At 37.6% G+C, this 24,175-nt stretch overlaps 2 protein-coding genes across 51 annotated transcripts in view; one reads left to right on the top strand and one right to left on the bottom strand.

Annotated features, from left to right (window-relative positions):
- Positions 1-24,175, bottom strand: part of LOC100526730 (uncharacterized) — a 192,078-nt gene that overhangs the window by 28,989 nt on the left and 138,914 nt on the right. For 34 of the 50 annotated variants that reach the window (XM_053684700.1, XM_053684655.1, XM_053684673.1 and 31 more), the window contains 4 exons: positions 23,559-23,732; positions 22,869-23,042; positions 21,205-21,378; positions 19,552-19,725 (listed from right to left, as the gene is read on the bottom strand). In XM_053684700.1, coding sequence (XP_053540675.1) covers positions 19,552-19,725; positions 21,205-21,378; positions 22,869-23,042; positions 23,559-23,732 — 696 coding nt within the window. The remainder of the gene's footprint in view (positions 1-19,551; positions 19,726-21,204; positions 21,379-22,868; positions 23,043-23,558; positions 23,733-24,175) is intronic. The other 16 variants (XM_053684702.1, XM_053684692.1, XM_053684677.1 and 13 more) reach the window with 6 other exon arrangements.
- LOC108272854 (uncharacterized) lies at positions 9,751-11,636 on the top strand. Its single transcript, XM_017481667.3, has 2 exons — positions 9,751-10,323; positions 11,170-11,636. Exons 1-2 carry the CDS (start codon positions 10,320-10,322, stop codon positions 11,616-11,618), a joined length of 453 nt encoding a protein of 150 aa, XP_017337156.1. The 5' UTR covers positions 9,751-10,319; the 3' UTR covers positions 11,619-11,636.

A 24,175-nucleotide genomic window follows, 5' to 3' on the forward strand; every position in this document is an offset into this window, starting at 1 on the left:
TTGACCACAGTCTGAAATGAGGGTTAAATAAACACCTGTGTGCTGCACTTGATGTAAGTCTCACTCACATCTAAAACGAATCAGAAGCACGTGGTGTTTGTGCTGGCAGTGGCGTAACCACAAATTAATAGCTTGTGATCAGGAAATATACAAAATAAAATACACAGAGTACCAAAATAATGCCCTGTCTGTGTTTAGTGTATTGTCTCATGTCTCTTTACTGTTCGACTGTACGGTTCATTTTCATAAGGACATCATTTTATTACAATCAACAGAATCTAGCAGTTTTTTCAAGTGATGACTGATAACTTCTCATGCTCAGTATAAATATTTGTTATTATTTTTATATAAACTCATTATATATTTCAGATATGAATATTTAATGACTAAAATACTAGGACATGGAAGCTTACTGGTTGTTTGAGGGCGGGGTCACATTCTCTGTGTCCAGGTCAGGGGTCTCCATGTTTGAATATTAGTGTAAACACAGACAGCTCATGGACACACAGCTGAGTCCTGAAGATGCTGATCTCTTCTGCTGGAATTACTGACACTCCTAGAAAACACAAAACAAACACACAATTAATATGGGGGGAAATCTTTCACGTCTCCCAACTAAAGAAAATGTTGCTCCTTTGATTAAAAAAATTAAATTAAATAAAAAAGGTGTGTGTGTGTGTGTGTGTGTGTGTGTGTGTGTGTGTGTGTGTGTGTGTGCGCACGCGTGCGGAGTATTAGTTCAATAATCAGGGGAGGGAGCCCTCTGCTGGAAGGGAGGAGACACAGTTTGAAGTGTAAGTGTGACACTTTAAATAAAAAGTCCGAACCAGAAGGCAGCTGAAATGATTTGTAGTTAATAGAAGTGCTACTTTAAGTCTAATACACTTTCTCTTTAACAGCATTACATGGGTTTTAGTTTAAATAAATGTACTGTAAATTCTGAGCCAGAAGTCAGTAAGTCTGAAATCAGTTGTACTAAACAGAGATGATTTCTGTGAGCCTAAAGTAAGGGTGTTCCATATGACTGTTTTAGACCGTGAACGATCCATGATCTGTATTTACAGAGGGATCACACGTACCATCATACTAAATATATTTTGTCACTTGTGCTGAAAATGCTTAGACATGGCATTGTTTTATGAACCAGACTTCACTCTATTCACTATAGAGCTGCAACAACTAATCGATGAACTCGATAATAAACGATTATGAATCTCATTATCGATTAGTCGGTCTGCGCCCGGCACGGGACACGTTTACTCACTGCGTTGCTTCTGTTCCAAAAATACGTTTCGGATACTAAATACTAAAGTTGTGTCCTAAATGAAGTATACTGTGCACTCTGTACTCTACTGTCTAGTGTATGAATTTTAGCAAGGCAATATCATCTCAAATTAAACACTTGTGTTTTTTTACTAACCGAAGTATAAGCCGCTTCCTAGTCGACGGCACATGACATGATACGCACAAAATCATCAAGTGACTGAGGAAGAAAGTTTGCGACCTCTTCTGAGGCAGGGAGCATTTTATATTAAACACCGTGGAGAAGATCAAACTTTATAAAGCGGAGTTTGTGTAGCACTGAAGCACAACAGTGATCTCCACGGTGTTTAATATAAAATGCTCCCTTGCTTTAGAGGACGTTCTTCCTCAGTCACATGATGATTTCTTCCTCCGTCTGATGGAGACTGAGGTCATGTTGGGAATAAAAGTTAACGCTGACAGAAAGTAAACTGAAGAAAGTCATTGTCTGTGACTCATGACATCATACACCTAGGAAGCGGTTTATACTTCTGGTTAGTAAAAAAAAAAAACCCACTAGTGATATAATTTGAGATGATATTACCTTTCTAAAATACACACACTAGACACTAAGTATTTATGCGTTATTTTTTATCAACGCACAAAAAGCACTGAATTAAACTAGAGAGTCTTAAATGAATAATATATATTCTGGTGTGTGTGTGTGTATTGGGTTCTTTTCAGTCTTATATAATTGGACAAACAGTTGTGTCAATTTTTATTCTGAAGTTTATATTTGTAACACTCAGTTTGTGGGTTTTATTTTAAATAAACAACAAAAAAAGGTACTGAAAGTTCACCCCAATCCGATTAATCGAAGAAGAAAAAAAATGATCAGCCGACTAATCGATTATGAAAATAATCGTTAGTTGCAGCCCTAATTCACTAGTTCTCATGTTCTCACTGACAGACAAACGAACAAACCAATAATAACCCAGACTAGGTCGTTCCTTGGCATATGTTTCCTCCTCGTTTCGCTTGGCAACAATAAAGCTAAGAACAAAGAAAATGTGGTGCCTAAAAAAAATTCAACATCAGTTAAATGGAAATGCTGGAATTTACACAACAGACACACGGGGCGGAAATCAAGGCAATTTGCCCGCTGTCCCCCTCTACTGAAGGACACTGGTTTCATGTCTCCATTTCCCTGATGAACAAAACTACTACAAAAATATGATAATTTTGCACATGCAGTTCTGTATTCCACCAGTAGGGGTAAAAATAAAGTTTGTGAAATATGTCCACTGTCCTCATCTACTGAAGGACACTGGTCTCATGCCTATACACCCTTTAACAAAAAGGCCATTACAAAAAAAACACCACCCACGCAGTCATAACAAAAACGAAGAAAACTTGCACTTTCCCCACGGTCCCTTACTCATAGCTCCGCCGAGAGCGAGCCTTCCCGGTGTCACTCACACTGCGACGGCTTTTGCGGGCCAGTTCTCATTATATCGAGCGGAAATCATGAAAAGGAAACTTGTGAAACATTATTAGCTTTGTCCTTTCATACTGATACTGTTTAGAGTTTTTTGGGCAAGTCTTTTTCGAGTTATTGTCATTTATCGCTGAATATCGAAAACAAAACTAACTTAACTCTGCTCAGGAGAACACAGGTTTTATTCCTCATATTATTTCTGCTATGAAAAACTAATAAAGAGGAAATAAAGTGTTCTACACCACTAAATTCCACAAACACTCTGAATGTTTACTTCGTGAGAAATGGAAGAGAGAAAGTTGAATATAAATAACACACACCAGAGAGAAACAACAGCTGATGATTTCAGTTCCGCTGCTGTTTCTACACGAGGTCAATAAAATATAACGACATTTCTGTTAGAGAAATAACTCACTTTCAGTCAACAGTCCAGGTTTGACATTAATATCACCGTTTCTGTCTGGTGTTGAAGTTTTTTTCCCCCCTTTTCCAACAGCAACAAAATGGAGTCAAGAAACTTCTTGGCTGCGCCCTAAATATCAGAGGGGCAGTATGTCCGAATAGAGGGTCTGCATTGACGTCACTTCCCGTTCGGAACACACACACACACACACACACACACACACACACACACAACCCGGCCGGACTGGGGGGCAAAATATCAAGCAAAATGACTGGATTTAATTAGTGATGGGAAGTTCGGACCTCTTTACTGACTCTGGTCTTACCTGGTCAGTGTTGGTCAGGCTGGTCTTAGCTGGTCACTGTTGGTTAGGCTGGTCTTGGCTGGTCTGGCTGGTCAGTATTGGTCAGGATGGTCTTACCTGGTCGGTGTTGGTCAGGCTGGTCAGTGTCGGTCAGGCTGGTCTTAGCTGGTCAGTGTTGGTCAGGCTGGTCTAGCTGGTCAGTGTTGGTCAGGCTGGTCTTAGCTGGTGGGTGTTGGTCAGGCTAGTCTTACCTGGTCACTGTTGGTCAGGCTGGTCTTAGCTGGTCAGTGTTGGTCAGGCTGGTCTTAGCTGGTCAGTGTTGGTCAGGCTGGTCAGTGTTGGTCAGGCTGCTCTTAGCTGGTCGGTGTTGGTCAGGCTGGTCTTAGCTGGTGCGTGTTGGTGGTCAGGCTGGTCTTATCTGGTCATAGCTAACCAGACTTAACGTCTGATGTTGGCTGGGTAGTTCATTGTATTTAAAAATAAAAATAAAATGCTAAAGAATCACTGATTGATCTGTTTGATTAACTGATCACATGATGTCTTCTATTTTTCCTGTCAGTGGGTGTTGCAAAGTATACTTTAAATAATCTTCAGGAGCACAAGCAACCATTCAAACAATTTGTTCTTGCAGCCCCTTCAAAAAGAACAAAAAACATCCAACCCTGATGTTTGCTCTAAAAACTGCGTACAAAAGAATTAATTAGCATAATTAAAACTATTTCAACAATTGTAATTGTATATAAAATTGTAACGATGAACAATGACAATAAACAGACATACAGGCACATTATACATTTTCATGTTTCCTTCCTTTCATTTTCATGTTTCCTTTTTTATAATGTCTGGTATATTTTATGATATGTAATAGCCCACTAGCTTCTCTCTCTCTCTCGCTCTCTCTCTCTCTCTCTCTTCAGGTTCCTTGGGTTCGAGCCAGTTACCGACACAGACTTGAAAATAAAAAGACAAATAATTAATATTATTAATGTGTCTCTTTTGTTAGTAAAACTAGTTAGAAAGGCAAACCATCGTGTTATATGTAGTCTTTGTTTAGCATATTTGTCCTTTTTTTAATAAACATATTTAATGTTCATATAAATATCTAGATATTTTAATGATCAATAACTGATTAGGTGAGTATAAATGGATGAATATGAGTAAGGATTCCTTAACATAAAAGATTTCACAAACATTAAAACTATCAACTAATGTAAAACTCTTTAACAAAATTGATTATGTTTACATACATGCAGGAATGCATACAAAAATTAAAAACTTGCAGCTTGGAGGGAGTCAAGGGAGGCTTTGCAGAATTTTTATTTGTAGGACACTCCTTTCCTGACACACTACTGATAAAGTAGTTTAAAGTAGTTTCCCCCACAATGTCACAGCCATCTCTTTGACAAACAGAGAATCACTGGCTGAATTAATTAATCTAGGAGCCCTTAATTCAGCTTTTCATTTTTATACCCAAACATGTTACTGACCTGTTCCCATTTAACCTCCAGCTGTTTCTTTTTAGTAACACTTACTTTTCCAGCTTTTTGTTGCCCCTGTCCCAACTTTTTTGAAACGTGTTGTGGTTATCAAATTAAAAATTACCTTATTTTTTTCTTAAAATGCTACATTTCCTAAGTTTAAACATATGTTTTCTACGCTCTATTGTGAATAACATACGGGTTTATGAAATTTGCAAATCATTGCATTCTGTTAATATTTACATTTTACACAGCATCCCAACATTTTTTGGAATTGGGTGTTGTAATATAGGATAATTTTCCTCAATAAATAAATGACCAAGTATAATAGTTTTGTCCCATTTGTTTAATTGGGATCTATTAGTCTGCTTTTAGTACTTGTGTGAAAATCTGATGATGCTCTGCATCATATTTATTCAGATATATAGACAAACTTTCAAGAACCACTGTAAATGTTAGCAATTTTATTTATGCTATTCAGTTCAAATAAAAGATGAACTTACAAAATAATGAAAAAAGATTTTAACCTATAAATTCTTATACCCCAAAATATATCTTAACTCAGTGTCTATATTTAACATTTAACCATTATTTTTCTAAACTTATCATCAGGTGACACTACATTTATTGTCTTTAAACTTAGATTGAAGAAATTCTAAACCATACATTAAACAGCACATCTGTACTGACTTACAGAGTGTGGGCTTCATGGCTGGTTTCTTTTTGCTGGACACAGAGGAAGGGCCTCGTTCCTCCTCATGTGTCTCTTCACCACTTTTCTTTCTCTTTGTTTCACCCTTCCTTTGCTCTTGCTTCTTTTCCTTTCTCTCAACTTCTGTATTACTGCTTGGGTCATCTGCCTTGGGAAGATTTTCAGAAATCCTAAAGGAACCTAAAACAGGAGACTCTGTCATTTAAGATATTATTCAGAATGAAGAAAAAAAAAAAACACTCACGTAACTACAACTCAGATAATGATTCATATCCAATCATCCAACATTTGTTGCGGGGAAAAAAGTGGAAATACAACTCTGAAAATATAACAAAATAAATTTGCACGGAAAGGTGAAGAAATGGAATGACTGACCATCAAGAAGGCTGTTTCGGAGCAAGCGGAAAATGGGATATTTCTGCAGGATGTGATCCCGAAACATACACCTCCAAAACAGTCCCACATGCTGTTCTCGTTTATTCTCCACCCAGTCCAAAATCTCATACACACCTTCCTGCTTTCTCTCCTTAGTTTTCATATTTTTTACCAGAGAGAGAGAGAGAGAGAGAGAGAGAGAGTGAGAGAGAGAGAGAACACTCAGAACCCCCATTTATCAGTGGTGTGCATGTGTGTAAGTGATGTGAACAGAAGGTAAAAGCACAATGTGGGATTTATTCAAATGAACGTGTACTTATGTACAGTATGTGTATATATAGGCACAGCTTTGAGCATGTGTACCCAAATACCTGTGCAAATGCTTTCAACACTAAAAATAAAGTGCTATCAGAAGCTGAATTTAATTTTATTAATCCCAAAGATTTTCATTCCACAGCACGTAATTGTCGATGTGCAGGATTATAGTTTTACTTGAAAAAAAACACACAACAGGCCTACTATCTCCACTTTACTGATTGACACCTCCACTGTACTGATCAACACCTCCACTGGACTCATCAACACCTCCACTTTACTGATCAACACCTCCACTTTACTGATCAACACCTCCACTTTACTGATCAACACCTCCACTGTACTGATCAACACCTCCACTGTACTGATCAACACCTCCACTGTACTGATCAACACCTCCACTGGACTCATCAACACCTCCACTTTACTGATCAACACCTCCACTGTACTGATCAACACCTCCACTGTACTGATCAACACCTCCACTTTACTGATCAACACCTCCACTGTACTGATCAACACCTCCACTGTACTCATCAACACCTCCACTGGACTCATCAACACCTCCACTTTACTGATCAACACCGCCACTGTACTGATCAACATTTTAAACCCTGAAACATGCCCCCCAATCACGTGACATCCACTAGTTATAATGTTGTCTTTACTTAAGCAATCAAGTAATCTTGACTAAACATTACATTTTGGAACCATAACTCAACAATATGTTAGTTTAACTAATTTACCTACAAAATACATAAACTTAAGATTTCAAGTGTTATAAACTCAAAATGATGATTCATTAAAATAGCTCACGCTGGTCGTTCTTTGATGTGATTGGCCACGCAAGGAGTTCTGCCTGGCAACAAGAGAACTAACGCACTGATTGGTCGATAATTACAAAAGGCGGTCCTCTTTGTCTCGTCTGTTAGTAGCTACTGAGACCGGTTTCAGTGTGAAGTTAAAGAAGGGAGTTTTTCATCCTGCACCACTTTAAGTAAGTAAACTTATAATGTTGATAGAAAAATTATTTTGTGTGATTTTTAATAGTGAAATATGTTTGTTAAATACCTAATGGTACATTTTATAATAAAGGACAACACAGCCATAATTACAAATGTTTCCCGGACGAACTTTGCTAACGTAGCCATTAATTAACAATATTTTTCACGATGTTTTTGTGATTGTATGATAACTGAGATATCAAATAATTATTTATGTGATTTGAAATATTTGATCATATAAGTTAATAAACTTAATTATAGTTTAATCGTGTATTTCTGTGAGAAAGAACATGGCAGCTATGCTGAGACCTATAGGTCAACATTTAATGTAATCCTTATTTTTTTCATATCAGTAATCTACTATGTATGATTTGATCATCTTAATTAAATTCAGCATTTACATATATTCTCATAGAAATGCTGCAAACATATTGATAGTGAGTGTTTGTGGCATTAATGAAATTTCATTTTTTCACCACTAAAGTCAGCCAAGCCCACAGAAAACTGCATGTCATAGCCGGAGACGATGACTCTGCTTTCTTTAAGTCATGTTTAGTAAGTGCATCTGTTCTAAACCTGTTTACCTGTGCTCACAGGAGTCTGAGCATTGGTCAGAGAATCATGTTGATTTTAAAGCAATAGTTCACCCAACAATGAAAATTTGCTGAGCATGTACTCCACCTCAGGCCAGCCAAAATATAGAGGAGTTTGTTTCTTCATGGGAACAAATTTGGAGAAATTTATCATTACATCACTAGAATTAGAGTTCAACCATCTGATTTAAAAAAATCACAACAATCCACAAGTAATCCACACGAATCCATCAAGGCATTTTAACTTTAAACCACTGCCAATATAATGCTTTACCGATTATAATGTTTCTCCAGCAGAAAAAGTCCATCCCCTGTTGTTCTCTCGCATCGAAATCCATATGCAAATCTCACATGGTTTCACTGGATGTAACAGTTTGAAGTTAAAATGTCTTGATTGATTACAAACATGCAGCTTTTTGCACAAGACATTAATTGATGAACTGGAGTCATGTGGATTACTTGTGGATTGTTGTGATGTTTTTATCAGCTGTTTGGACTGATCACCCATTTATTGCAGAGGATCCATTGGTAAGCAAGTGATGTACTGTAAAATTTTTCCAAATCTGTTCACATGAAGAAATAAACTTATCTATGTGTTGGATGGCCTGAGGGGGAGTGCATTTTCTCTTTTGGGTGAACTATTCCTTTAATATAGAAACATGGGCAAATTGTCCAGGGATATCTTCAAATGAATAAACTTTATTTATACGGCATCCTTTTAAAAGTGTATACCAAGTGCTTTGCAGGGCAGATGTATATTTACATAAATTCACATGTATACTTGTCAATATAATTTTACTTTGTCCTAAATTTGGTAGTATGTATCATATTTTTCGTCAATAAATTGATTAATGTTTTTGATAGATTTAGTGAGCATTCTGATAAACATGTATTGATGGTCAACCTTTGATGCATGATCACAGTCCTCTATTTATACCCGTTTCTTCACTAGGTGTCTGATCATTGCAACTCTATCCTTGATGTACCAGTGGAGATCTTACTCGAAGACACCAATTATCAGCCCCCCAACTCCTTGCATTTGACTTCCTTTATTGGGATAACACTTGAAGGGCAGGTGGTGATGGACAACATGCAGGACCTCTCACAAGCAATGTGTCTTCTCTTTGGTCTTATTTATGCATTAGACCTGAATTACCCAAAATCACTTGCAACCTTGATTTCATACAGCGTGTACTGATGTCAATGGGGCAGAACACCCTCAAGCCTAAAGTGCAGTCTTTGGCAAACCAGCTTTTTGTTTAAGAAAAATGTTTAGGTCTCATTGCTGCAGATTTGAGTCAGCATTGTTACATTTAGTCCATATTAAAATAATTGTGAGACCATTTTTTTCTCAATTTACTCCAAGTAAATATAAAAAGTATAATGTTTGAATGGTTTAAGTGCACAGAGTTCTACCACTGTAGTGCACTAGTTAAAGTGGGACATTGTTACCACCTGTACAGTGTGGTTGTGACAATTCCATTTCCATTACAGTAGGGTGTGTACTGTAGTTTCATCAATATTGTGAATATTGGTCAATAAAGACATTCAACATGTTTAGTATGTTTTATTTCAGTTTGGTATGCTTGCACAAAGCTTAAACAGTCAAAATTTATATATAAAAAAGTGGTCAATTAGATTTAATTTATAATTTTTAATTTCAATTGAATTTTCAAGTTGAGTTCATTTGAAAATTGTAAGTACACTTGAAATTAACACCAATTTAAATGAACTTAATTGATTTAAGTACACTATATAAACACCAAGTTTGGTGAACTTAATTTAAGTACAGTCTACATGAGTGTCAAGTGAACTTAAAAATACAAGTTTGGGAGACCCCTGTTGCATCAAATTTTGCCCATTACCTGAAGACAATTAACACTTAGCATAGAAACAGATGCCCACATATACTAACCAGTTGAAGGAAGGAAGAAAGTAAGACACAGAGCCAGTGCGTGAGAACAAGCAAGGTTCCAAGTTTATTGTTCCAATTCACATGAGATCCACACAGTTGAGACGTCCTGAGGGTGATCTGAAATCCCAGAGCTGAGGCTCTCCTATTTATAACGTGTTTTATGTCCCACCCTCAGTTCTCTGTCTCCAAACACCAATATGTTCCGAATTAACTGATATCAAAACTCCTTTATTTTCGCTAACTGGAGTTTTCCTGCTACATTTATACCTGCAACACGATGTAAACCAGCAACGCTTATCTCGTGGGATTTGGACAGTTTGAAGCTCCCTATCTTCCGAGTTCAGCTCGGTTCCATGCCCATTAGGTACGGTCTGTCTGTTTTCTCTTTTTTTAAAACTGACTACCACGTGTCATGTCATTCCTGACTGGGTTTTCACTGCGAGAGGATCTCCGCCAATTTGTACACTCCATCCCTACATTATGGGTAAGTTTTATGCTTGTTCTACATTTCTCTTTTAGTGCTTGCATGTACATTGCGCTATAATATTTTGTTACAATTTTTCTGCACGCACACCAGGCCTCTGTATATGTGTGTGTGTGTGTGTGTGTGTGTATGTATGTGTGTGTATGATGTAACTTCTGCCTGCTCCCACACATGTATGTGCCTGCGTGCAGATGTAATCCGCTTAAGCTCTGTGGCATGCCTCACTGATCAAGTACATATGTTGTTATTCCCCTGCACATTGCTTATCTTTGTTTTTCCCATGTGATGTAGTACATCATGTCGAGCCACTCTCGGTTGGCTTGAATGAGGGAGAATTTCCCTTCGTTCTCCCGCCTCGGCTTTTCACTCTCATACAGGGCCCCTTGAACTCTTAAAAAAAAAAATCTGCTGTATCCACGTTAGGGTCTTGCTTTCTGTCACGGTTCAGAGGTGGAGACGAATGCAAGTGCAGGTTAGGTTTAATAAAAATACAAACAAAACAGTATCAATAGAACTTGTGGCAAAAACACTAAGGCTAAGAATAAACATTAAACAAAGACCATAAACAACAGCAAAGAAAGACAAATGCAAGACAAGGAGTACAGTGCAAACTGTGGCTATATTTACATAAGTGCTGTTAACATAAACGTGATTCAGGTGCAGGTGGTCATGTGACCGTGATGCAGTGAGGTGCAGTGGTTGCTGGGAACTGTAGTACAGAGTTCCTTCTCTGAACATGACAGATAGCAAAAATTTGTTAAATACATGAACTAATGTTATACAGCACAAATAATAACATCGTATTCCCCTGCACATTGCTTATCTTTGTTTTTCCCGTGTGTCTAGGTGAACGTCAGTTCTTCTTATCTCCTTTACTGGAGGGACTGGATTTGGATCTGAACACCTGCTATCAGCTTGCGCATCTCACTGCCGACATCACTATGCTGCTCGAAGTTCTTCACACCCCCTCTGAGAATGTGGGGTTCCCCCCACTGCTCGGATACAGAATTCGTCCAGCGAATGTGTGTGTGAACGCTTCTACTCAGACCGACTCTCTGCCCGCTGTTCCGGCTGTCCAGTCCTCCAACTATCAAACTGATGAAGACATGGCCTTCTCCGACCTGGGCTCTGACGTTTCTCCTAATTTTTCACCTGTCAGCCCTGAGTATACTCCTCCATACACATCAGCTGGCTATCACTCGTCCCCAGGACATACCCCGTTTTACCAGCCGTTTTCTCCCTATCGCTCATCATTACCTGACTACAGTCCCACAAGTCCAATGAATTCTCAATAAAATTACATGCTACTCACACTTGGTCTCCCTCATGTTTTATTTCATATCTATTCACACAGAACACCCCATTACTCAAGAACATTGAGGGAACAAGATTACTCAATCAGTTGAGTTCAGTCAACTTATTTGGGTTTTCAGTGTGGGGTTTTCTCTAGCAGGTACACAAGTTTGATTTTCTTATGTTGTATTATTTGTTTGAATTTGAGTAGTAATGTTGAGTAATGCTGAATGTAGTTCTTTATTATTATTATTACTATTATTTGATTTGCATATGATCCTACCTGGTTAAAAAAATATTATACTTGAATATATTCTGAAATGATTGTCTCTAGTAGATTATGTTAAGTGCTTTTTACCGCAAATCTGGGACCAGGTTAGTACAGGTTAATATCCAGGTGGAGCACTGGGGCATGCCTACTGAGATTTTAGAGTCCAGGCTAACAACTTGGCTTTAAGTTAAGTGCACTTGGTGTGTACAGGCTCAATATGAATTTCCATTTTGGACAACATACAGGTGATCGACCAAGTCCAGACAGGGAAAAGTCTAAACTTCTGGACAATGTAATACTTTTCTAGTTGAGTGTACATAGGAAACTGTGGCATGATTATATAAAGCTAATCTTAACTCTGATATTATTGGTCTATCTCTCTACATTTTTCTGACCAGAAATTATGTTACTATTATTAAGTGCTACTATCTAAGGGGACTAAACGAAGTACTTTTTAGATAAAAGGCCAAGCATGGGCGGCCATCTGAATAGTATTAGTCAATTACCTCTGTCTAACGATCAAGACTGGTTAAGTTTGTGACCGTGAGATCCGCGTACACGGCCAGCGTGAGACTCTGAGTGACATGGAATCCGAATGAACGAACACAATCTAAAATATGGAATTAACTAGGATTAATTAAATGTAAAAGATGAAAAGTATTTACAAACTCATGATCTACAAATAATTAGGAAATAAATACAACACTGAGGATTTTTTTTTACATTTGGAGTCAGATTTAATTTAAGAGAGAATCAAACAGAAGTGGAATATCAAATGTAATAATGTAAATGTTTCCACATCTCTTCGAAAGACAGAAATGCGCAGGAATCCTTCCACCATGTCATTGGATACCGTCGTTGGACCAGTGAGTGGACTCCTACAAAATAAAGGCCTGTGTGTACTGACGAGGGCTGGAGCTTTCCACACAGCTTAAAGGAAATCTCACTCTCTGCAAAATAGAAAAAAATAAGATTTTACTGAATAAAAACATAACAAAATATTTAAAGTATTGAAAAATATTGAAAAAGACCAAATAGGCACAGCACCTTCCAGCCTTCTTGTCTCCACACTGCAATTTACCCTCCTTCAAAAAAAAAAAGGGGGGGGGGGGGGGGTTAACATTGCAAAAAGTTTATGTATGTCAGTGCAGTGTGTGTTCACCCTTTTGGGGTACAACGTTTCATCCTAGTTGGCATCGCAGCACTTGTAGTGACTGTCAAAGAGTAGATCTACCTGAATAAGTTTATGCAGTGTATTGTTTTGGGAGCGGATATTGAGTTTCCAGTTCTTGCTATTTCCCCTTCCTGAAAATTTCTCAAAGCCACACGGGGTGAACCAGACATTTGTGGAGGTGCGCACAGTCAGTGGAGTCTCACGCTGGGGAGCCAGGCGGAAGTATAAACAAGGCTTTAGCTACATGGGAATGAAATTGATGGTCCAGAAGCATCTGAAGATTTTCCTTTAAGAAATATGTCCATATTCCTTTGCACTACACACGCATCGTCACACGCTAATTATTAGGATAAAACACACGCATACGTTACACATACTAATGTTCACGTGCTGCTGACAGGTTAGCGAGGGGGGTCGAGGGAATTATTATTTTATATATCATTTTTGTAATTTTTATGTGTGTGTGTCTCTCATTTATTTCTGTGTCTGTGCTATTATTTCAGACATCAGATATTTATCATATATATTAAATGTTTCATACACATTTTAGCATTTTAGAAATGCTTGAAGGATTTTTACATGGCACCCCAGTGTGGGGAAACACTGGTCTACTGTATGAATTTTAGAAAGGTAATATCGTCTCAAATGGAACACTATGGAACACTCATATTAAGTGCTGTTAACATGAGGTGTAGGTGGTCATATGACCGTGATGCAATGAGGTGCAGTGGTTGCTGGGAACTGTCTAAACATGACAGATAGCAAAAATTTGTTAAATACATGAACTAATTTTATACAGCACAAATAATAACATCGTATTACATAATTATATTGTACATATATATTCACTTCTTCAAAATATACTGTATTACACTGATACATTTATGGAAAATATTGCAAGCAGTGTATACTTAAGTAATAGAGATGGCACTGATCCCATACCGGGTATGATCAGCTGATACTAGCAAAGAAATGGGGATCAGATATCAGAGAAATAAAGAACAGATTAGATCTGATCCTGGAACCAAAAGATCTACACTATATTAAACACCAACTAACTACAGAGTGATAAATGTGACTTGTAGTGAGTCTCCCAGGGGCTTCTTCACATAAACTCCTCAGATGCTGATCCTGTCAGGTGAGAATCCCACCAATGTCATGAAACTGTTCCTGTCCATTTCAGATCCGTCTTCCACTGACTGGCTTCAGCTGGAGTTCGTGTGGTTTTTCACCTGCTGTTCCAAATAATCCCTCAGGTATTCATTGGGATTGAGGATAATTTTGTCCAGGGATCACAGGTCGTTCTACTCGGTGCTGAGGTGTGTGTAGTCTATTAAAATGTAAAAGACAGATATCTGAATTAATAACCAAAAACAAGACTGTGGTACTTCATGATCAACAGCATGTAATCTCTGCTGCAAGGAAAACATTATTATATCCTGTTCATAATCATTCAACATTCCTTCATTCTTATAGAATACACTTGTTAGAACATTTAGCTAGAACAGATGAGAACTTCCACAAAATCTAACAGGAACATGAGCAGATATTTACCATCACATCACTGCTCTTATACAATCACAGGGTGTAGAGCTTTATTCTGAAAACAGTGATCACTGCTGTGTGTTTTATCTCTTGTTCTACACGTGTATTTAAGTGCAGACGTTAAGAACAAGCGGAGGGGAACTTTACAGGAATGACAGAAGACACGGTGTGGAGGTGGAGTGCTGGAAGGAGTGTCAGAGTAAAGTGACTCCTTAAATAAAATATTTGTAGCAGTGTGGCATCAAAGATGATGATTTTAATTCGCTTTTATGAGAGCGGAGAAGAAAATCTGCTGCCGATCAGAAACGGGGAAAAGCCGAGATCATCTGATTCAGACAAAAGCAGCAGTATGAAGTCAGAGATAGCAGGGTGTTACGAGGAGACGAGGTGTTCATCTACAATCACTCTCATGCACTCAGTGCTGACATTTTGTAGACTCTGTCTGACTCCCTGTCTTCTGCTTTCACATCAATTTTAAATCAACACCAAACAGCATTAAAGCTCATTGTTAGAAAAAGTCTGATTAAATAGAATATAGTACAATTTTAACCCAGTATCTGATAATCTGATATTTACTGCAACTCAAAATAATGTACAAAATAATACTAATGTACAAAATAATGTACAAAATAATGCTGTCAGTCTTTTAATTTGTTCCAGTGTTTATCTAAAAAAGATCATTACTCACTCCAGTGTCTGTAGTTTGTAATGTTTATCATTCTTCAGGGCAGAGAGACACTTCACTCCTGAGTCTCCTAGTTTATTCTGAGACAGATCCAGTTTTCTCAGGTGTGAGGGGTTTGATCTCAGAGCTGAAGCCAGAGCAGCACAGCCTTCATCTGATACACCACACCTCCACAACCTGCAGGGACACAATGACACTCTTCACTCTCTCAGTTTATGAACATCAAGACATACTTTGTGTATCTTGAAATGAGTGTGTGTGTGTGTGTGTGTGAGAGAGAGAGAGTGTGTGAGAGACAGAGAGAGAGAGAGAGAGAGAGAGAGAGAGAGACTGAATGTTTAAATGGATTATTCAGTACTGACAAGAACAAGTCTGACTGTTTTATTATACAGAATGTGTTTGTCTGTCATTTTACACACATTCCATTGACTTGGAAGAACATTAGACCCTGTTTTATTATTATCAATTTGAAATCATTTTAAAAATCACTCATTATTTTTGATGAAACACTTAATGTTTTGATATATTTTTAATGCTTTTTAGTGTATATTGTGTGTGTGTGTGTGTGTGTGTTTTCATTACTGAGGAAAACTGCATAAGTTTAATACTGCTTGTTTATTCAGCTGCTTCTGTAACACAGATCTGGCAACTCAGTTCATAGCAGCTAGACACAGACGTACTGAATGAATCCTCATTAACAGAACAAAATTTCCACTTTAAGAATTTCACCCTGCATCACACACAGTGTATTTAGTTTGTGTCGGAGCTGCAGTTTGTGTGATTAGTTACAGTGTTGTAGTAAATTTCACAGTAATTTTAGACACATTGCAGTCGCATCAAGTCACGTTTTGTGCTGCAGCTTCTCACATACGTACATCTGACCCAAAGACTCTGTGACAGATCATCAGTGTGCAGTGAAAAGAAACAATCTTCCTCCTCAGGACATTGATGATGAACCTAAAACCTCTGCTTCAGTCTCACTATTAGAGAATGTGTCTTACTGAGGAGCAGGTCATGTGACTCTCAGAGAGATGATCTTACCACAGTATCTCCAGCTTACAGAGAGGATTCTCCAGTACAGCAGAGAGACACTTCACTCCTGAGTCTCCTAGTTCATTCTTAGACAGATCCAGTTCTCTCAGGTGTGAGGGGTTTGATCTCAGAGCTGAAGTCAGAGCAGCACAACCTTCATCTAAGACACCACACTCACACAACCTGCAGAGACACAATGACACTCTTCATCAACACATTTTCATTACTTTAAAGATGATGTGTGGGATTTTATTATTCAGAATGACATGAGGATTTAATATCATCTGTTTATTCTAATTAACAATGTGCCTAATTTATAAAACTGGATATTGTTATAGGAGATTTAGATCCCAGATATATGTAGCCTCAGTCCTACTGTTATTTACAGCTTATTGTGAAATGCAACTGATGTATTATGTTATGTGACGTTATGTGAAAGCGATTAAAACTGTATTATTATTGAACTATGTCAAGAACCCCAACCTTGACAATCTGGGGAAACAGAACCACGCGAGGAGAAAAAGAATAAGGAGAAGGAGGGGGGCAAGACAGCAACATGGAGAAAGACGGACTGGAAAGTCTTCTGTTTCGGGGGGCCACTGAAAAAGCTGTTCTGGACATCAGACCCATCCAGCAAGACCTGAGAGATCTACAGCTCGACACGCTAGATATAAAAAGAACTGAAAAGCTGATATGGAAATATGATTGTGTAGTGAAAGAGTGTGATAGAATACTGAGTACCTTAAATCAAATGACAGCTGAAGCTGAAATGTTAAAAGAACGTGCTAAATACAGGAGGACTGAATACATTAGGAAATTAAGTCAGAAACATGGGAGAATAGCGAGACTCTCTAATCTTGCTAGACAAATAGATGAAATGGAAAGACTGATAGAACGATTGAATCTGAAGAAAGCCCAGTAGAAACATACTTCCTGTTTTTACCTCCTGTTTTTTTACAGCCAGCGCTAAACACACACAGTCTTAAGGCGAGTATTCAAAAACCACAATCCCCCCCAACCTCTGTTTATCTGTTAAAGACCCAAATAAGGGCATGCCTGCTGTTTTCTACATACAGATTCAGAGTTTTCGCTCGTAACTACATCCCAACACCGTTGAAAAGGCCTTGCGGTTTTGAGCGAAAACTTAGACTCTAGCGCTTGAAACCACAAGCGAAAGGTGTATATAAGCTCTGACCAGATTAGTGTTCAGGGCAGCACTTCGGGTGAACATGAAAATTTAGTTTCTTGTGAAGGAAGAAAAACTATCTGATCCTGCGTGATCTAAAAAGAGATTGTTTATGTCTCTTCTTAAAAGAAAACTATTTTCAGACTCTGCATAGTCACTGGTTTTTCATTATTTTATTTTATTTATATTCTGAGTTAAGATAATTGTAATCCTTATTGTTCTTGAATTAAGCGAAGTCCATAGAAAAACGAAGATTTGTAAATCTTACTCTGTGAGTAAAATTCCTTTTTGGTACACACCCTTTCAGCGAAAGGGAAAGGATTTAATTGGTTCTCTAGCCCAGCGGCACGAAGACTCCGCCTTCTGAGAAGGTAAGAGGAAGTGTTTTTACATGCTCTATCAAGCTGTATGACAGGGTAGTGAGTAGAGGATTAATATTTGGCATATTGATTCTGATAAAATTCAATGATATGAACGGGTTTGTGTGTAAATCGTTTGTACGAGCATTTACACAAGAAATTTGGTATTCATGAAAATCCTGTTCATTCGTATTCTACTCGTGCTCCTGAGTGTATGTACATTTATACATAAGAAGTCTTTATTTATCACATATACATTACAGCACAGTCAAATTCTTTTCTTCACATTTCACAGCTTGTTAGGAAGTTGGAGTCAGAGCGCAGGATCAGACATGATACAGTGCCCCTGGAGCAGATAGGGTTAAGGGCCTTGATCAAGTGGAGAAAAAAGCAAAGTGCCCTTGTCAAGCATTGTTTTCGCGGTTGGTATCCACCTGAATTGATTTCATTTACCACTGTCACTTTTTCAATGATATACGACTCGCATTGTCAGGGGAATATCCGATCTGTCTGATTACATGGCAGATGCAAATGCACATATCCGATTCATATCAGATTTATTTCCACGTATGAATGAGGCCTGAAACAGATCTGAGAATACTGGAAGCCATGTGCTTTTTTCCTGCGTACACATTCATGGATCATATCCGATCTGTGACACATGGGAGGAAAAAATCTGAATTGGAGACACTTGAAGCAGGTAGTGTAAATGTGGCCATAGAAGTGCTTTGGAGTTTCTATCAAAAACACATCCTCATGCTAGTTCCCTAGATAAGGGACTAAGAGCACCACTGAGAACATTTGTGAAAACAAGATGTTTTATATTACTGACATTTATTTTTAAATATTTTAAAAGTGAGCCAATACAAACCCATAAATTAAGACAAATAAAACTAATCATTAAAGCGAGTACGAAGAAAATCAGACTTTCAGAGACTTTTGTAAATCCGGTGGAAAATTCGAGCTGGGTTTGACTCTCACAAACATTTACACACAACTTTACTAAAAGATTGATAAATGACCCCCAAAGTCATTAAAATAATACTTTGGGTGTTGATAGGTCTAAAGGAGTGAAAACAACTGGAGAGGTTAGAGAACAACTGTGAAAGATGGTGGAAGGTCGTCAGTGGTCTGTGTTCCCCAGAGGGAAAAAAGTAAGTAAGCATGAGTCTGTTAAATTTACAGTGAAGTCCACTGGGCTGCTTCTGTAAAGCAGATCTGGCAACCCTTTTCATAGTGACTCCATTTTTTATTAAAAATCAAATGTTTCATTTTTTTTTTACCTTTTCAGTTCTATGAAATTAACTTCTCATTTTAATTGATAAATTCTATATTTTGAGATCATTTGCACCATTTCCCTGCTGCATTTAAACCCTGCATCACACACAGTGTATTTAGTTTGTCTGAGCTGCAGTTTGTGTGATTAGTTACAGTGTTGTAGCAAATTTCACAGTAATTTTAGACACATTGCAGTCGCATCAAGTCACGTTTTGTGCTGCAGCTTCTCACATACGTACATCTGACCCAAAGACTCTGTGACAGATCATCAGTGTGCAGTGAAAAGAAACAATCTTCCTCCTCAGAACATTGATGATGAACCTAAAACCTCTGCTTCAGTCTCACTATTAGAGAATGTGTCTTACTGAGGAGCAGGTCATGTGACTCTCAGAGAGATGATCTTACCCCAGTTTCTCCAGTTTACAGAGAGGATTCTCCAGTACAGCAGAGAGACTCTTCACTCCTGAGTCTCCTAGTTTATTCTCAGACAGATCCAGTTCTCTCAGGTGTAAGGGGTTTGATCTCAGAGCTGAAGTCAGAGCAGCACAGCCTTCACCTGAGATATCACAATTCCACAACCTGTAGAGACACAATGACACTCTTCATCAACACATTTTCATTACTTTAAAGATGATGTGTGGGATTTTATTATTCAGAATGACATGAGGATTTAATATCATCTGTTTATTCTAATTAACAATGTGCCTCATTTATAAAACTGGATATGAACAGGTTTGTGTGTAAATCGTTTGTACGAGCGTTTACACAAGAAATTTGCTGTTCATGAAAATCCTGTTCATTCGTATTCTACTCGTGCTCCTGAGTGTGTGTACATTTATACATAAGAAGAAGTCTTTATTTATCACATATACATTACAGCACAGTGAAATTCTTTTCTTCACATTTCCCAGCTTGAGCCCCAGAATAATAAATGTAAACCTTGACTTGATCAAGTTCAAATCATATAATTTGCATGGATTACTGCAAATACATATAGTTATATTTAAATTTTATATAGTATTCGTTGAGTTTAAACTGTTTATTTTTAACATGTTTACAGCGTTTAGCAGACTCCTTTATCCAGAGCGACTTATAGAAGTTCTTTGGAGTTTCTAACTCATCCTCATGCTAGTTCACTAGATCAGGGACTAAGAGCACCACTGAGATAATTTGTGAATATCAGATGTTTTATATTATTGACATTTATTTTTAAATATTTTAAAAGTGAGCCAATACACGAACCCATAAATTAAGACAAATAAAACTAATCATTAAAGCGAGTACGAAGAAAATCAGACTTTCAGAGACTTTTGTAAATCCGGTGGAAAATTGAGTTGGGTTTGACTCACGCAAACATTTACACACAACTTTACTAAAAGATCGATAAATGACCCCCAAAGTCATTAAAATAATACTTTGTGTGTTGATAGGTCTAAAGGAGTGAAAACAACTGGAGAGGTTAGAGAACAACTGTGAAAGGTGGTGGAAGGTCATCAGTGGTCTGTGTTCCCCAGAGGGAAAAAAGTAAGTAAGCATGAGACTGTTAAATTTACAGTGAAGTCCATTGGGCTGATTCTGTAAAGCAGATCTGGCAATGCTTTTCGTAGTGACTCCATTTTTTATTAAAAATCAAATGTTTCATTTTTTTTTTTTTACCTTTTCAGTTCTATGAAATTAACTTCTCATTTTAATTGATAAATTCTATATTTTGAGATCATTTGCACCATTTCCCTGCTACATTTAAACCCTGCATCACACACAGTGTATTTAGTTTGTGTCTGAGCTGCAGTTTGTGTGATTAGTTACAGTGTTGTAGTAAATTTCACAGTAATTTTAGACACATTGCAGTCGCATCAAGTCACGTTTTGTGCTGCAGCTTCTCACATACGTACATCTGACCCAAAGACTCTGTGACAGATCATCAGTGTGCAGTGAAAAGAAACAATCTTCCTCCTCAGGACATTGATGATGAACCTAAAACCTCTGCTTCAGTCTCACTATTAGAGAATGTGTCTTACTGAGGAGCAGGTCATGTGACTCTCAGAGAGATGATCTTACTTCAGTATCTCCAGTTTACAGTGAGGATGCTCCAGTCCAGCAGAGAGACACTTCACTCCTGAGTCTCCTAGTTCATTCTTAGACAGATTCAGTTCTCTCAGGTGTGAGGGGTTTGATCTCAGAGCTGAAGCCAGAGCAGCACAGCCTTCATCTGAGACACCACAATCATACAACCTGCAGAGACACAATGACACACTCTTCATCAACACATTTTCATTACTTTAAAGATGATGTGTGGGATTTTATTATTCAGAATGACATGAGGATTTAATATCATCTGTTTATTCTAATTAACAATGTGCCTCATTTATAAAACTGGATATGAACGGGTTTGTGTGTAAATCGTTTGTACGAGCGTTTACACAAGAAATTTGGTGTTCATGAAAATCCTGTTCATTCGTATTCTACTCGTGCTCCTGAGTGTGTGTACATTTATACATAAGAAGAAGTCTTTATTTATCACATATACATTACAGCACAGTCAAATTCTTTTCTTCACATTTCCCAGCTTGAGCCCCAGAATAATAAATGTAAACCTTGACTTGATCAAGTTCAAATCATATAATTTGCATGGATTACTGCAAATACATATAGTTATATTTAAATTTTATATAGTATTCGTTGAGTTTAAACTGTTTATTTTTAACATGTTTACAGCGTTTAGCAGACTCCTTTATCCAGAGCGACTTATAGAAGTTCTTTGGAGTTTCTAACTCATCCTCATGCTAGTTCACTAGATCAGGGACTAAGAGCCCCACTGAGATAATTTGTGAATATCAGATGTTTTATATTATTAACATTTATTTTTAAATATTTTAAAGCTGAGCCAATACAAACCCATAAATTAAGACAAATAAAACTAATCATTAAAGCGAGTACAAGGAAAATCAGACTTTCAGAGACTTTTGTAAATCCGGTGGAAAATTCGAGCTGGGTTTGACTCACGCAAACATTTACACACAACTTTACTAAAAGATTGATAAATGACCCCCAAAGTCATTAAAATAATACTTTGGGTGTTGATCGGTCTAACGGAGTGAAAACAACTGGAGAGGTTAGAGAACAACTGTGAAAGATGGTGGAAGGTCGTCAGTGGTCTGTGTTCCCCAGAGGGAAAAAAGTAAGTAAGCATGAGACTGTTAAATTTACAGTGAAGTCTATTGGGCTGATTCTGTAAAGCAGATCTGGCAACGCTTTTCATAGTGACTCCATTTTTAATTACAAATCATTTATTGAATGTTTTACACATTTAATGAATTGACGTGTTAAGTTCTATGACATTAACTTCACATTTTAATTTTTAAATTCTATATTTTGAGATCATTTGCACCATTTCCCTGCTGCATTTAAACCCTGCATCACACACAGTGTATTTAGTTTGTGTCTGAGCTGCAGTTTGTGTGATTAGTTACAGTGTTGTAGTAAATTTCACAGTAATTTTAGACACATTGCAGTCGCAACAAGTCACCTTTTGTGCTGCAGCTTCTCACATACGTACATCTGACCCAAAGACTCTGTGACAGATCATCAGTGTGCAGTGAAAAGAAACAATCTTCCTCCTCAGGACATTGATGATGAACCTAAAACCTCTGCTTCAGCCTCACTATTAGAGAATGTGTCTTACTGAGGAGCAGGTCATGTGACTCTCAGAGAGATGATCTTACCCCAGTATCTCCAGTTTACAGAGAGGATTCTCCAGTACAGCAGAGAGACTCTTCACTCCTGAGTCTCCCAGTTTTTTCTCAGACAGATCCAGTTCTCTTAGGTGTGAGGGGTTTGATCTCAGAGCTGAAGTCAGAGCAGCACAGCCTTCATCTGAGACACCACAATTACACAACCTGCAGAGACACAATGACACACTCTTCATCAACACATTTTCATTACTTTAAAGATGATGTGTGGGATTTTATTATTCAGAATGACATGAGGATTTAATATCATCTGTTTATTCTAATTAACAATGTGCCTCATTTATAAAACTGGATATGAACGGGTTTGTGTGTAAATCATTGGTACAAGCATTAACACAAAAATTTTTGATTAAAATCCTGTTAAATCGTAATTGATAGTTCTAAAGGAGTGAAAACAACTGGAGAGGTTAGAGAACAACTGTGAAAGATGGTGGAAGGTCGTCAGTGGTCTGTGTTCCCCAGAGGGAAAAAAGTAAGTAAGTATGAGACTGATCTGCTTTACAGAAGCAGTCCAATGGACTTCACTGAAAATTTATCTGGCAACCCTTTTCATAGTGACTCCATTTTTAATTACAAATTATTTATTGAAAGTTTTACACATAAAAAGTATCTATATGTCTTACTGAGGAGCAGGTCATGTGACTCTCAGAGAGATGATCTTACTTTAGTATCTCCAGTTTACAGTGAGGATTCTCCAGTACAGCAGAGAGACACTTCACTCCTGAGTCTCCTAGTTTATTCCCAGACAAATCCAGTTCTCTCAGGTGTGAGGGGTTTGATCTCAGAGCTGAAGTCAGAGCAGCACAGCCTTCATCTGAGACACCACAACTCCACAACCTGCAGAGACACAATGACACACTCTTCATCAACACATTTTCATCTTGGTTTAAAACTTACTGTAAAGATGATGTGATTGGACAAGAGAAGGGAGACAGTCCAACATAACAGACACAAGATATTATTAATACTGACCAATTATGGTGTAAAACTATTGCTAGTTTATGTTAAAAGTAATGAGTCAGGGTTTTTTTTTATTAAATCTCTGTTTAAATGTATTTTTATACACATATCTAAGTGCATTTAATTATTACTTTATTGCACAAGTGATATGTTTAATGACTAATATATTTGTTCTATATGTTGTTCTGATTTAACTGAAAAAACAGAAGTGTACACAACTATTAACTGCAGCTTTTAGTGAGTACTGTCTCTCAGAGAGATGATCTTACTCCAGATTTTTTACTTGACACTGAGGATTCTCCAGTAGAGCAGAGAGACGC

The sequence above is a fragment of the Ictalurus punctatus genome, chromosome 12, assembly GCF_001660625.3.
Source record: "Ictalurus punctatus breed USDA103 chromosome 12, Coco_2.0, whole genome shotgun sequence".
In the NCBI taxonomy this organism is placed as follows: Eukaryota; Metazoa; Chordata; class Actinopteri; order Siluriformes; family Ictaluridae; genus Ictalurus; species Ictalurus punctatus.